The sequence below is a fragment of the Akanthomyces muscarius genome, chromosome 1 (genome assembly GCF_028009165.1).
Source record: "Akanthomyces muscarius strain Ve6 chromosome 1, whole genome shotgun sequence".
Classification (NCBI taxonomy): domain Eukaryota; kingdom Fungi; phylum Ascomycota; class Sordariomycetes; order Hypocreales; family Cordycipitaceae; genus Akanthomyces; species Akanthomyces muscarius.
In genome coordinates, this window is record NC_079241.1 from 4898622 (window position 1) to 4911086 (window position 12465).

General features: G+C 55.2%; 5 protein-coding genes across 6 annotated transcripts; 3 read left to right on the top strand and 2 right to left on the bottom strand.

Annotated features, from left to right (window-relative positions):
* LMH87_006652 (uncharacterized protein) lies at positions 1 to 2252 on the top strand (the record flags this gene model as incomplete). Its single annotated transcript, XM_056204573.1, has 2 exons — positions 1 to 93; positions 153 to 2252. 2 exons carry the CDS (start codon positions 1 to 3, stop codon positions 2250 to 2252), a joined length of 2193 nt encoding a protein of 730 aa, XP_056059917.1.
* A 226-nt stretch (positions 2253 to 2478) lies between these two features.
* Positions 2479 to 4582, bottom strand: LMH87_006653 (uncharacterized protein; the record flags this gene model as incomplete). Its single annotated transcript, XM_056204574.1, has 2 exons — positions 2479 to 4110; positions 4193 to 4582. 2 exons carry the CDS (start codon positions 4580 to 4582, stop codon positions 2479 to 2481), a joined length of 2022 nt encoding a protein of 673 aa, XP_056059918.1.
* Positions 4583 to 5146: 564 nt separating this feature from the next.
* On the top strand, positions 5147 to 7372 carry LMH87_006654 (uncharacterized protein; the record flags this gene model as incomplete). The annotated part of the gene is made up of 5 exons (XM_056204575.1): positions 5147 to 5804; positions 5855 to 5923; positions 5975 to 6163; positions 6221 to 6592; positions 6642 to 7372. 5 exons carry the CDS (start codon positions 5147 to 5149, stop codon positions 7370 to 7372), a joined length of 2019 nt encoding a protein of 672 aa, XP_056059919.1.
* Positions 7373 to 7492: 120 nt separating this feature from the next.
* Positions 7493 to 8345, bottom strand: LMH87_006655 (uncharacterized protein; the record flags this gene model as incomplete). The annotated part of the gene is made up of 5 exons (XM_056204576.1): positions 7493 to 7585; positions 7655 to 7716; positions 7788 to 7967; positions 8028 to 8134; positions 8248 to 8345. The coding sequence occupies 5 exons, from the start codon at positions 8343 to 8345 to the stop codon at positions 7493 to 7495; spliced, it is 540 nt and encodes a 179-aa protein (XP_056059920.1).
* An 876-nt stretch (positions 8346 to 9221) lies between these two features.
* Positions 9222 to 11612, top strand: LMH87_006656 (uncharacterized protein; the record flags this gene model as incomplete). 2 transcript variants are annotated; one of them, XM_056204578.1, is made up of 4 exons in its annotated part: positions 9222 to 9404; positions 9455 to 9469; positions 9577 to 9667; positions 9727 to 11612. In XM_056204578.1, 4 exons carry the CDS (start codon positions 9222 to 9224, stop codon positions 11610 to 11612), a joined length of 2175 nt encoding a protein of 724 aa, XP_056059922.1. The 2 variants fall into 2 exon arrangements, with proteins under 2 accessions (XP_056059922.1, XP_056059921.1); XM_056204577.1 differs by having other exon boundaries at positions 9222 to 9469; positions 9522 to 9667.
* Between the last annotated feature and the right edge of the window lie 853 nt (positions 11613 to 12465).

Genomic DNA, 12465 nt, shown 5'->3' on the forward strand with positions numbered 1-12465 from the left:
ATGGCTGAAATGATGGATCTCGATGCCGTGGCCGGTACCAAGCGCAAGGCGGATGTGGACAACGACGAACCGGCACCGCCACGTCGTATTCGCGTAAGTCAGCCCGCCTGGTCAATTTCCGCTTGTGGAAGCAATGCTGAATTTTTAAAAAGGCTCTAGATATCGATGTAGTGAACAAGATTGCCGCTGGTGAAATTATTGTTGCACCCGTCCACGCGCTGAAGGAGCTTCTGGAGAATGCCATAGACGCAGGCAGCACTGCATTGGAGGTTCTTGTCAAGGACGGCGGATTGAAATTGCTTCAGATTACAGACAATGGATCTGGGATTCAGAAGGACGATCTTGCCATCCTGTGTGAGCGACACACTACGTCAAAAATTGCCGCGTTTGAAGATCTCGAGTCCATTTCCACATACGGCTTCCGCGGCGAGGCCCTTGCAAGCATAAGTCATATCGCCCATTTGACAGTCACCACAAAAACAAAGGATTCGCCTCTAGCTTGGCGTGCGCACTATCTGGATGGCAAGCTTGTGCCTAGCAAGCCAGGTCAGCCAGCAGAGCCCAAAGGCGTCGCTGGTCGCCCTGGGACCCAAATTGCGGTCGAAGATTTGTTCTTCAGTATACCCACGAGACGCAAGGCATTTAGATCCTATGCGGACGAATTCAACAAGATTATAGACATGGTTGGGCGATATGCCATCCATTCCGCGGGGGTCGGCTTCACATGCAAAAAGGCCGGCGAATCTTCTACAAATCTGTCAATACCAGCAGCCGCAAATGCGGTCGATAGAGTGCGCCAGATATATGGCGGAGGTGTTGCAAACGAGCTGGTTGAGGTCAATGCTGCTGATGTTCGCTGGGGCTTCGAGGCCAATGCACTGGTGACGAACGCCAATTACCACATCAAGAAGACAACCTTGGTGCTGTTTATCAACCACCGCTCCGTGGAGTCGACGAATATAAAAAAGGCCGTTGAGCAGGTCTACTCGGCATTTCTACCAAAGGGCGGGCACCCCTTTGTGTACCTGAGCCTCGCCATTGACCCAACAAGAGTCGACGTAAATGTGCATCCCACCAAGAAGGAAGTTCATTTCCTCAATGAAGATGAAATCATCCAAGACGTCTGCAACGCAATCACCAATGCCCTCACAGCGGTTGACACTAGCCGCACTTTCAAAACCCAAACGCTGATTCCGGGTGCACGGCCGATGGACAGCAATGCCGCCAAAGACGGCGAGGGGCCAGTCGAAACAGTACTGGCGAGCGGCAAGCGTGTGCGGCGGAATTCGAATGATCTGGTGCGTACAGACACAGCTGAGCGCAAGATCACCAGCATGTTTGCGCGCACTGAATCCGGCGAGGCGAGCGGCAGCGGCGGCGCCCGCGCTGACGAGCCCATAGCGGTGCCCGAGCCCGTCGAGTACGAAACCGTCGACCGCGCGTACGTGTCCTGCCCGCTGGCGAGCATCAAGGAGCTGCGCGCCGAGGTGCGGAACAACATCCACAACGAGCTGACGGACATGTTCACCTCGCACACCTTTGTCGGCATCGTCGACGAGCAGCGGCGTCTGGCCGCCGTCCAGGGCGGCGTCAAGCTGTTCCTCGTCGACTACGGACACACGTGCTTTGAGTACTTTTACCAGCTCGGCCTGACCGACTTCGGCAACATGGGCGCCCTCCGCTTCAGCCCGCCGCTGGACCTCAACGAGCTGCTGACGCTGGGGGCCACGGAAGAAAAAGCGCTCCTCGGCGCCGCCGACGACGACTTTGACACGGCCGCCATTGTCGCGCGCATCACCGCCCGGCTCGTGGAGAAGCGTCAGATGCTGCACGAGTACTTTTCGCTCGAGATCTCGCCCGCGGCCGAGCTCGTCTCGCTGCCGCTCCTCGTCAAGGGCTACACGCCGCCGATGGGCAAGCTGCCGCGCTTCCTGCTGCGCCTCGGCCCTCACGTCGACTGGGACAGCGAGCGCGGCTGCTTCGAGACGTTTCTGCGCGAGCTGGCCACGTTTTACGTGCCGGAGCAGCTCCCGCCCGGGCCGGTGCCGGGGACGGACACGGACACGGAAAACAAGCAGGAGCCGCTGCACCCGGAGCTGCGAAAGAGACGGCAACATGTGCGGTGGGCCGTGGAGCACATCTTTTTTCCGGCCTTCAAGGCGAGGTTGGTGGCGACGCGCTCCCTGATGGACGGTGGCGTGTTGGAAGTGGCTAGCCTCAAGGGCTTGTATCGTGTCTTTGAGCGTTGTTGATGGGTGGGTATCTGACGGGGGGGAGGTTGTCCCTGATGGGTTTACACGGGCGCTTTGATGAATTTGCTGGGAAATTTACGATACATGTCTTGTGATGATAAACCGTGGCTTGGGAACGGGTGGAACAAATGCAACCAGAGCTATATTCAATAGCAACTAGTATATAAATCTATATGCTTTTAATATCCCTTTTACTCTTTTTTGGGGGTCATCACATCATGTTGTTTTAGTTCTTGGGCTTGTGCTTTGCCTTGTATGCGAGGAACCTCGTCAAGTTCAAGACAGTCTCATCAGCTCGCTGTCTCAGCTCCGGCTGCGTCTTCTTGTCCACCGACTTGGCCATGGTGCGCGCCTTGGGGACAGCCTCCTCGAGATGCTTGGCAAAGCTGTTGGCCCAGAACACCTCAGCATCGTACGCAAAGTCCTCGTCGCCGTAGACTTCAAAGAGCTGGTTGAGCGCCTCGACGGCCTCTGCCGCAGGCGTCTGCGGCAGCGACGAGACGACGGTGACGAGGAACGTGCCGAGCTCACGGTTCATGTCCACGGGGCACGGGTCCAGCGCCAGCTGGCCGACGACGCCGATGCATTTGACGCCGAGGCTCTGGAACGGGTCCTCGTCCTGCGGCTGCTCGGTGCCGCTGCTGCCCTTGGTGACTTGGTAGAGGGTGATGAACTTGCGCTGCTCGTCCGGCTTGAGGGGTGTCTTGCTGCGCAGGGCGCGCGCAACGGCCCAGGAGAGACCGGTCACCTGCGTGGCGAGGCCGAGATCGGCGGTGTCGGAGGCGAGAATGGGAGAGATGACCTGATTCCAGATGGACTTGGCAGCTGGTGACCAGGCGGCGAGGATGCCGGCGTTGTGGTCATCAGAGAAGTCCACCACCGAAAGAGACCATGCGATGTTGTTGAGAGCGGACAGAGAATGGCCTTGCATATCCATCGAGACTTCATTGGAAGGCTGGGAAGCGGCAATGCGGATGAGCTCGGGGAGCGCTTTTTTCAGCAGAGCCTGCAGAACGGGAAGATCGTCAATATTTTCGTCGTCTTCGTCGCCACCAAGAACCATATCCATGTCGGCTTGCATTTCTTCGTGAGTCATTTCGTCATCGTCTTCCTCCTCGTCCATGCCCTCGTCACCGCTCTCTGAGCGTACATCGTCATCCGCTTCATCCATGTCTTCGTCATCGGCCGCGTCTTCTCCCTTGGGAGCACGAGCTTCGTTCTTGCCGGCAGCCTTGACAGCTTCGGCAGGACCGCCCATGACAGCAATCAAGCTGGTACCAATAGAGGCAAGGGTCTCGAGGGCCAGCTGCTGGTACTGAGCTGCGTCAGACCAGCTCTCGCCAGCAGCGGGAGGCTCGTCGGCGGAATACGCAGCAAGGACTTTGGTGAGGGTGGGTATCAAGATAGACTCGTCGGCCTCGCTCGGTATTTGCGCCTCTCGTGACGTTTCCAGTGAGGCGAAGAGGTTGTGTAGGATGGCGCAGGCCAACACGCCTTCGCCGTCGAGCTTGTCCTTGAGAGACAGGAGCGTCTCAAATGTATCGTTTCCGGCAGTGCTGATGGCTTGCGCCAGCTTGTCGTTATCCTCGCATAGCAACATCAAGCAAGCCAATGCATCGGGTCGGAGGCTCGATGCGCTGTCAGATTCGCTCGAGATATCATCATGTTTTGTGATGAGCACAACAAGAAGCTGTGTAAGCGTAGGGTTGGATGCGATGGCCTCGAGAATGTCGTCACCAGCCTCGGCGAGAGCGGTAAGAAGAGACAGGAGAGATCCAATGATGCTGGTTATGGTATCTTGTTCGGCTTTGGGGAGTTTGGAGAACTTGGGTTCGGTAGCCGTAATTCGTTGTGTGAACTACAGGTTCAAGTCAGTACTGAGCGTCGTCGACAGGGTTTGCGTGCGGCAGCGATTGTGATGCTGCACTACAATTACTCACGTTCTTTGAAGCATACTCAATAGCAGTCAACACATCCGATCTGAAGAGATGAATGCAAAAGTCGGCTTCTTCCTCCTGCGCAAGAACTTGGAGGATTCCCCAGCCGGCAGCGCGGCTCTCGAGAGCTGTGTCGGTGATTGTCTCGTTGAGGATGGTGTGGACGACCTGCTCGCGGAGTAGGAGTTTGCGGCACTTGGTATCCTGAATTATGTTGGAGATGGCAGAAGCAGCAGCGGTACGCTTCTTGGTGTCGGTGCTCTTGAGGTCCTTGATGGCGGGGAGAATCTTGGCCTCGCGCAGAGCGGCGAGCTCTGGATCTGAAGGCGGCTTGACAGGTTTTGCGAGGGGATCTTTGCGCGCACCGGCGCGGTTGCGTCTGGACTTGCCCATGTTGCGGATTTCGATTCGCTCCTTGCTGAGCCTTTATCGGCAGTAAATTATCCTTCGAAGACGTAAAGCAGCGGATCACTGGCAGTGAAGCTATCTGCGACTGAAAACAAATTTGTCGTCTGCCCCACCGATCCAAAATTGCAGGTCCTCTTTGCCTGTTTGCCTGTATATTTGGTGGCTTCAGTGCGGTCCCTGACGGTTCAGTGGGGCGGCGGGACAATCTACAGCGGAGACTGCCTCTGAGTTGCCCTGAAGCCGGGGCCGGCTTCAGGGAGCTGTCTTGCTGCTCTGCCGTCCCGCCAAGCATGACAGCTCATCCTTCAGCTGTCCGGCCGCCGGCCCTCCACAGATAGCTTCCCTGCTTCATCTTCCAACAACACTGGCCAGAGGCCGACTACAGCTTTTATTTTCCCGTCTGCTGCGCGTGGCGGGGCAGGGCTTCGATCGGCGCTTGGAAACTCGTCGCTCACCTGTCATTTCACCCGTTGCGGCGCAATGTGAGATAGCTCCGGCGATCGACACACAGATTCCCCCCGTTCCGCCTCTACGCCCCCGGCCAGCGTCATGGCGTCTTCAACGGTCGGCCGCTGGTTCTCGCAGAATGTGTGGGTGCCCGATGAGAACCTTGCCAAGAAAGACGACGATTTGAAGCTTCCGCACCACACTGGAAACAACTGGCAGGCTGCTCGCAAGCCTCGGCGGCGGACCCTGATTCGTTGTGCCGTCTATGCGCTTGTCGTCGTCTGCTTCGTCCTTTTTCTTCGTCGCATAACATACTCGCCCGAGGAGGATATCGTGCGCCCATACTCGCAATACCGACACAATGACCCTGCGTCAAAAGGCGTACCGACGCAGCTCACCGCGCCAAAGGCGACGACCAAACCCTCCGTCGACACAAAGCCTGCCGACCACTCGCTCGAAGAACCCGCCGCAGGTAAATCAGCGGACGATGCAAGACACTATAAAGGCACGCTCAAGTTTAGAGCACTCTCTGCAAGCCTTCGACAGCTGAGCTCGGCCCGTCTCGGCACGGGGGCCAATACCGTCATGTTCGCAGCATCCAATGTGCAGAGCGCGGCGACCGTACTCCCGATGGCGTGTCAAAGAGCAGCGTCGCAAAATGACCGCATCTACTTTGTGCTTTTCGGAGATAGCGATATTGAGCTAGAGAAGCTGCTCAAAATCAATGGCATTGACAAGTCCTGCAAAATCCTTGCCATTGGTAAGCATCTACCTTCCCATACAGCAGAATCACTCTAACAATTTCTACAGACGCTCGTCCCGATCAAAGTCGACAGTTGAGCAGCTCTCGTTTGGCATTCGCTTCTGCCCGCGCAATGTGTAAGTCTCGTAACCGATATCAGATTTGGTTCCATGATCTAACTGGTGCAGACTATATCGGAACTTATATAAAGCCTCTTGCTGTCATTGTGGATGGCTCTTTTATTGAAGACCGGCCGTTTCTTGACGGGATTAAAGATCAGATGATAGATTCTCCTCGAATACCTCTGATAGAGCTGCCTACCAGGGCTGAATCTCGTTTCTCATGGATGTCACACTTGGACGCCACAGCGCTGGCTGGTAAGTTGAGCCACTGAGTACGACGGTGGATCGGATAAAAGCTAACTGGTCTCACAGAGTGGAATGACGTACAATTGAACATTTTAATACATGCCCCGCCTACAGGAACTGGAAACCTCAAGCGTCTCCTGCGATCACTCGCTGCGGCTGATCTGGCTGGCCACAGAATCCCGCAGATCACTGTCGAACTACCCCCAACGATTGACATCTCGCTGGAGAGGTTTTTGAATACTTTCCAATGGCCTCGCTCCAGATTCGCTGGCTCCAGCCCCAATATGCTGACGCTACGACATCGTATTCAGCACGAAAAGCCCAGCGCAAGTGAGAGCGCGGTCCGTTTGCTCGAGTCGTTCTGGCCGAGTGACACTACCAAGAGCCATGCTCTTATCCTATCACCTCACACAGAGGTGTCTCCTCAATTTTTCCACTGTAAGTCTTCGTGAATTCTAAGGGAAGAGTTGTGACTGATTGCGAGTAGACGTCAAATACGCACTACTCCATAGGCACTATGGTGCTGCTGCTGGCGAGGATGACCCGTACAAACTCATGTTTGGTATTTCGTTCACCGTACCCGAGACTCATCTACACAACACGTCACCATTTTCTGCACCAGTGGCTGCGAAAGAGGGAACATCATTTGTATGGCAGGCACCGAGCAGTGACGCTTTGCTTGTTTTCGGTGATAAATGGGTCGAGCTACACGGCTATGTATCGCAAAGCCTACAGGCGCAAAAAGCCGGGACTGCTGTGCCTACCTTGACGCAGTCCAAGGATGTTGCGGAAGGCAAACCAGCGTGGCTGGAGTATATGCTGCAGTTGTGCCGTCTCCGCAGCTACTTCACCGTGTATCCGAGCAAAGAAACTGCGGACGCAATTATCGGCGTCTATAACGATCTACCCGACGTTCCTGACGGGCGCGAGAAGAGCGAAACGGAGGCACAAAGAGGCAGCAGCTTCGACGCCGGATCGCAGGTGGATATGCTCAACACGTTGCCCGACGGCGGCGCCCTGCCCAGCCTGCACAAGATACCGGCTCTCGCTTGGCAGGGCCAAGTTAGCACCATCGACGACATTGTGCAGGAGTCGCACAAGCAGGCGGCCGAGTTCCGACGCGAGATTGGAACGTGCAAGGATCCAGAAGCTGTTGTTAGACGCGATAGATATGCCGCGGATCTCTTCTGCGCAGTGAAGGAGAAGAGCGCATCGTGAGGAGAGGCCGGAGCGGGGCCTTGCTTTCTTGTTTATATTTAACAGTGAACGGCTCAAAGTCGTTGAGTTTCGTTTTTCATTAGATGACATAAATACAAACATTGTACGGAGTACAGCAGATTATTCTAATGCTCTTGCAGAATCTCTCAATCTGTTGGTGACGAGCAGCACCAGGCAAGTAGCAAATATACAGGCCGAGAGAACACCAAGAACCTGTCACTCGATACATTAGCGTTCTTGCTGGCGAAGATGACATAGCCGGACCTGACGGGGAAGCCTTACCGTTTGTGTTCTCCATCCAGACTGCACAATGGCGGCTCGCTGGCTATACAAATTGACGGTTCCTGCGGCCAAAGCTCGTCAGCACAAAGAGCGGTAGAGACCATTTCAGCAGGAGGAGAGAAACTACACGCACGTATATAGTTTGATATGCCCACCGCCAGGGTGAGCACCGCCAGCACCCAAAAGATGGCGCCGAGCGGCTTGGCAATCTGCCGCTCGAGGGCTGTGGGCTGCTGCTTGAGGTGAAACGACAGCGTCATGGCCATGGAGACAATGGCCATGAGCACCGACAGCCGCAGGTAGGAAAGAAATGCTAGTAGCTCAGGGTCAGCTATACACAATTTTTGTGAATGAATATCTTGTCTGTCCGTACTGCGTTCGTTGGCGCAGTGGTCGCGCGCGTCGCTGCTCTCATTATCAAAGAGCAGCGCCCCGAGAATGGGCCAGCGGAAAAAGGTCGACGTGCCGGCATGTCCACATCTACAGCATGATGAGCATTTCACGTCTCGTTTAGTAGCGCCTTCGGCCCGGCCTGCGCTCTCTCGAGCGAGTAGTCGCGGCCAAGGGGAGAGGCGGGATGCTCTGCTGCTCACCCGATTTGGCCGACCTGGACGGGCTGGTACAGCGACGCGATCGGTACGCAGGACCGCGTCGTCTGCGCTTCGTGGTCGACTTGCTCAGCGACCGACATGAAGAGCGAGAGGATTGTGAGACGGACCGCTCCTGTTGCGGAGGGTTGATCTTGTGCAGTTGCTGCTGGACACCCGCGGCGCGGAAAGTTTAAAATTGCCTGTCCGGCGCGGGCCTTGAGCCTCTTGGCGTCTTGGCCTCGGAGGTCATGGTCTGGCGGGGTTGCGTCATTGCAGCTCGCCGTTCGCCGTCCAGCTGTCCTCAATACCGTGTATAAGATTGACGAGGGATGGCAGTGGAGTTTACTTGGTTGAATGATTTTATTTCATTCCATCATTTTGCTTTATCCAGGATTCTGGGAAAGAGTACAAGTGGCCCGACATCGGTGTTGATGGCCCTTACTAGCTTACCTACCTATATCATTAACCATTGAATGCCAAATCCGCACATTATGGTTTCAACAATATGACACTAATGAGACCCTTGGGCTTTTCCATTTTTTAAGGCGAGAAGCTATATTTTCGAAGCGGGTTTCCCCCGCTAACCCGGTTCTGTCTGCTCTCAACCATTGTCAAGTCCGCCCTCGACATCGGAGACATAGGACCAGCTCAGCTGTCGAGCTTCAAATTAAACACGCAAGGATTCTTGAGAATTAAACCGCTTTTCCTTGGAAGACATCCAAGCCACGGAACCGATAAACGGCCAAACCGGCACCTGTACCCTTGTAAATACCCGTGGAAACCATTGTAACGTAAACTCGCTCTCCAGCGCGGTTGCCTCACAGCGTGCGCCACCAGACGCTAGCACTAATCCTCTTACAGTTATCCCGAGCCGACTATCCAGTTCGTGTATAAATGACGGTTAAATGTCGTCCTCTTTCCCTTTTTTTTTTTTACCATGTAACGTTTCTAAACCTCGCAGTTGACGCTCAACAAGTATGAGAATTCTGGCAGTTCTGTGTCTCGGCGCCAGCTTGCTGGCCAATGCCGCCCCTACAGATGGCATTCGAGCCTTGGCTGATCGCTTCCTGGACGGAAAAGGCGACGCCTTTGAGTTTACCTTGTCCGAAAATAACGGCAACTGGTCTCGCTGGAACGCGCCCACGAATGACAACTACACGGTGGCCGCGGCGAAAAACGGCAAGATACATATCCAGGGCACCACTCTCAGTGCTCTGGCTCGCGGGTACGCACCAAGCCGCTTGGCACTCATCCCCAGGAAATTAACACTGAATCAGGCTGCGTCACTATGCAAACGATGTGCTTGATATTGATGACTTTTGGTTTTTCCAGCGAAGCCAAAAGCTGCCCAACAACCTGCCGCTGCCAGCAAAGCCCATTGCCGGCTCCAGTTCTGTTCCATGGCGTTATAACCTAAACACTGGTGAGCCTGAAAGATGCAGCAGCAAATTGATTTATACGCTAATACTTGTCAAATTGTAGTGACCTTTGCCTACTCTTTTGCTTGGTATCAATGGAACGACTGGGAAAAGCTGCTCGACTGGGCCGCCCTCCACGGCGTCAACTTCCAGCTGGCCTGGGTGGGCTATGAGAAGATTTACCTCGACAGTTTCCGCCAGCTCGGTATGAAGGACGACGACATTCTCGACTTTTTCAGCGGGCCGGCCTTTCAGCCCTGGAACCGCTTCGGCAACATCAAGGGCACCTGGGGCCCCGAGCGCCGGCTCTCCATGGCGTGGATCGACCAGCAGTTTGCGCTGCAAAAGCAGATTGTCGCCCGCATGGTGCAGCTCGGCATCACGCCCATCCTTCCCGCCTTTCCCGGGTTTGTGCCCGATGCATTCGCGCGCGTCAAGCCGGACGCGAATGTCGTCCGGGCGCCGGCCTGGGGAGGGCTGCCCGAGGACAACAACAATACCCATGCGCTGTTCCTAAGCCCGCTGGACGACTCCTACGCCGAAATCCAGAAGCTGTTCGTGGAGACCCAGATCAAAGAATACGGCAATGTCACAAACATGTACGCCATGGACCAGTTCAACGAAATCAACCCCGTCTCGGGCGACCCAAGCTATCTAGCCAATGTTTCCAAGAACTCGTACACAGCACTGACGGCTGCCAATCCCGCTGCGGTCTGGATCATGCAGGGATGGCTATTCTACCTGAGCGCCGGAAACTTCTGGACGCAGGATCGCATTGATGCCTACCTGAGCGGACCGCAAGACGAGGCCGGCATGGTCATTCTCGACCTGTTCAGCGAGACGGCGCCGCAGTGGCAGCGAACAAAGAGCTATTCGGGCCGACCCTGGATCTGGTGCCAGGTGCACGACTTTGGTGGCAATCAGAATCTGTTTGGAAAGATTACCAATACGACTGTGAACCCAATGGAGGCACTGCAAGAGTCTGGTTCCATGGTCGGGCTGGGCATTGCCACGGAAGCATACGAGGGCAACGAAGTCATCTACGATCTCTTCTTCGACCAAGGCTGGTCCAAGACGCCCATTGACACCGTTTCATACTTTCATGATTGGACGACAAGACGGTACTCGGGTGTGAAGAAGCTGCCGGCTTCGCTGTACCGAGCATGGGAGCTTCTGCGCTCCACCGTCTACGACTACCAGTCTTCCGCCCTCATTGGCGTGCCCGTGTCCGTCTACCAGGTCGAGCCCAACGTAACCGGCCTGCACAACATGACCACCGGCAAGCCCACCGCGCTGCACTACGACCCCAAGGCGCTGCTGCCCATCTGGGGTCTCTTCCTCGGCGCAGCCACCGAGCAGCCGGGCCTCTGGTCCGAGCCCGGCTTCCGTCTCGACGTGGTCGACGTGACGCGCCAGGTGATGAGCAACGCCTTTGACCACCTATACCTGGACGTTGCGTCGGCCTTTACGCAGAAGCGGCCGGCGTCGGACGTGTTCCGGCGCGGCGCGAGGATGCTCGCGTTCCTCGACGACCTGGACGCGCTGCTCTCGACGCAGGAGCACTTTACGCTGCGCAAGTGGCTGGACGCCGCCCACGCGTGGGGCGAGAGCACCGGCGAAAAGGACTCGGTGGCGTACAATGCGCGCAGCCAGGTTACCATCTGGGCGCCGCAGACGCTCCTCAACGACTACGCGGCCAAGGCGTGGTCGGGGCTCGTCTCGACGTACTACGGCCAGCGCTGGCGCATCTTTGTGGACAAGCTGGTGGATGCGCTGGAGAATCACGACGGCAAGCTGGACTATGCGGCACTGCACAAGGATATTGGCGAGTTCCAGACGTCGTGGCAGACCAAGGGATACAATATTGAGGGTGGGATGGCGTCCAAGAGCGCCGCGGATGTGCAGGACGTTGTCGAGTCAATCAAGCAGCGCTGGCATGATGATCTGTAAACGATTTGCTTCATAGCTGGAATACATGCAACAGAAAGTTTGAATACAAGCACAACCGGTATTGTCTACTTCGAAGGGATTCCAGAATCTGTGAGACAATAAAAATTAAGCTTAATCAGTGACTGCCTCGTCCATGACGATTCCGCAAGACCCATACTCGTCATGGTGCGCCTTGACAGCTCCCAAGTGGCGTTCTCTCGGAGACATATTTTTTAAGACCATGCCTTTAATTTCCAATGCCCATCAGCTGTGTGACCTAAAAATAAAATGGACGAGCTATGCAAAAATGGTACCCCAGAAACATAAGCAACCCTGCAGCCTCATTCGTATTTACCCCGGCAGTGTTCCGGTCACCTCCATCTTTGGGAGACCCGGGAGGAGGGCAGCACTCCAGAGTGGCCTGTGGTTAGACCGTTGCATTGTTATACATGCCTGCTTAATATTATGACTGTCTTTGCCTTTTCCAATAGGCCCTTCTATGGGACAGCGTAACGCGGAGCTCAGAGTCTGCCTCGTGTTTGAATCGAGTTTTCCTTGAAAAATCGCTGGAAGATCGACATGCTAATCACGAAACCTCTGCTCTTCGGCTACTTTTTCCCTGTATTACTGTGTTTCTTTGTGCAGGTCTAATTTCATTTTATTTATTCATTTTTTTTAAATTCCTTCTCTTGACCACGTTGCAGCGAGCGGCCATTGCTGTGCCATTAGACCCAATCTATAACCAGTCCTCCTTCTCTAAATTGCCTAACTCAGGCAATGCCCTCGGCTTGGTCATTCTCTTTTAACCTCTTTCTGATCAAGATCCAACTCCTTGCATATGCACAAACAAGTACCGAATGCACCACACCGCAAT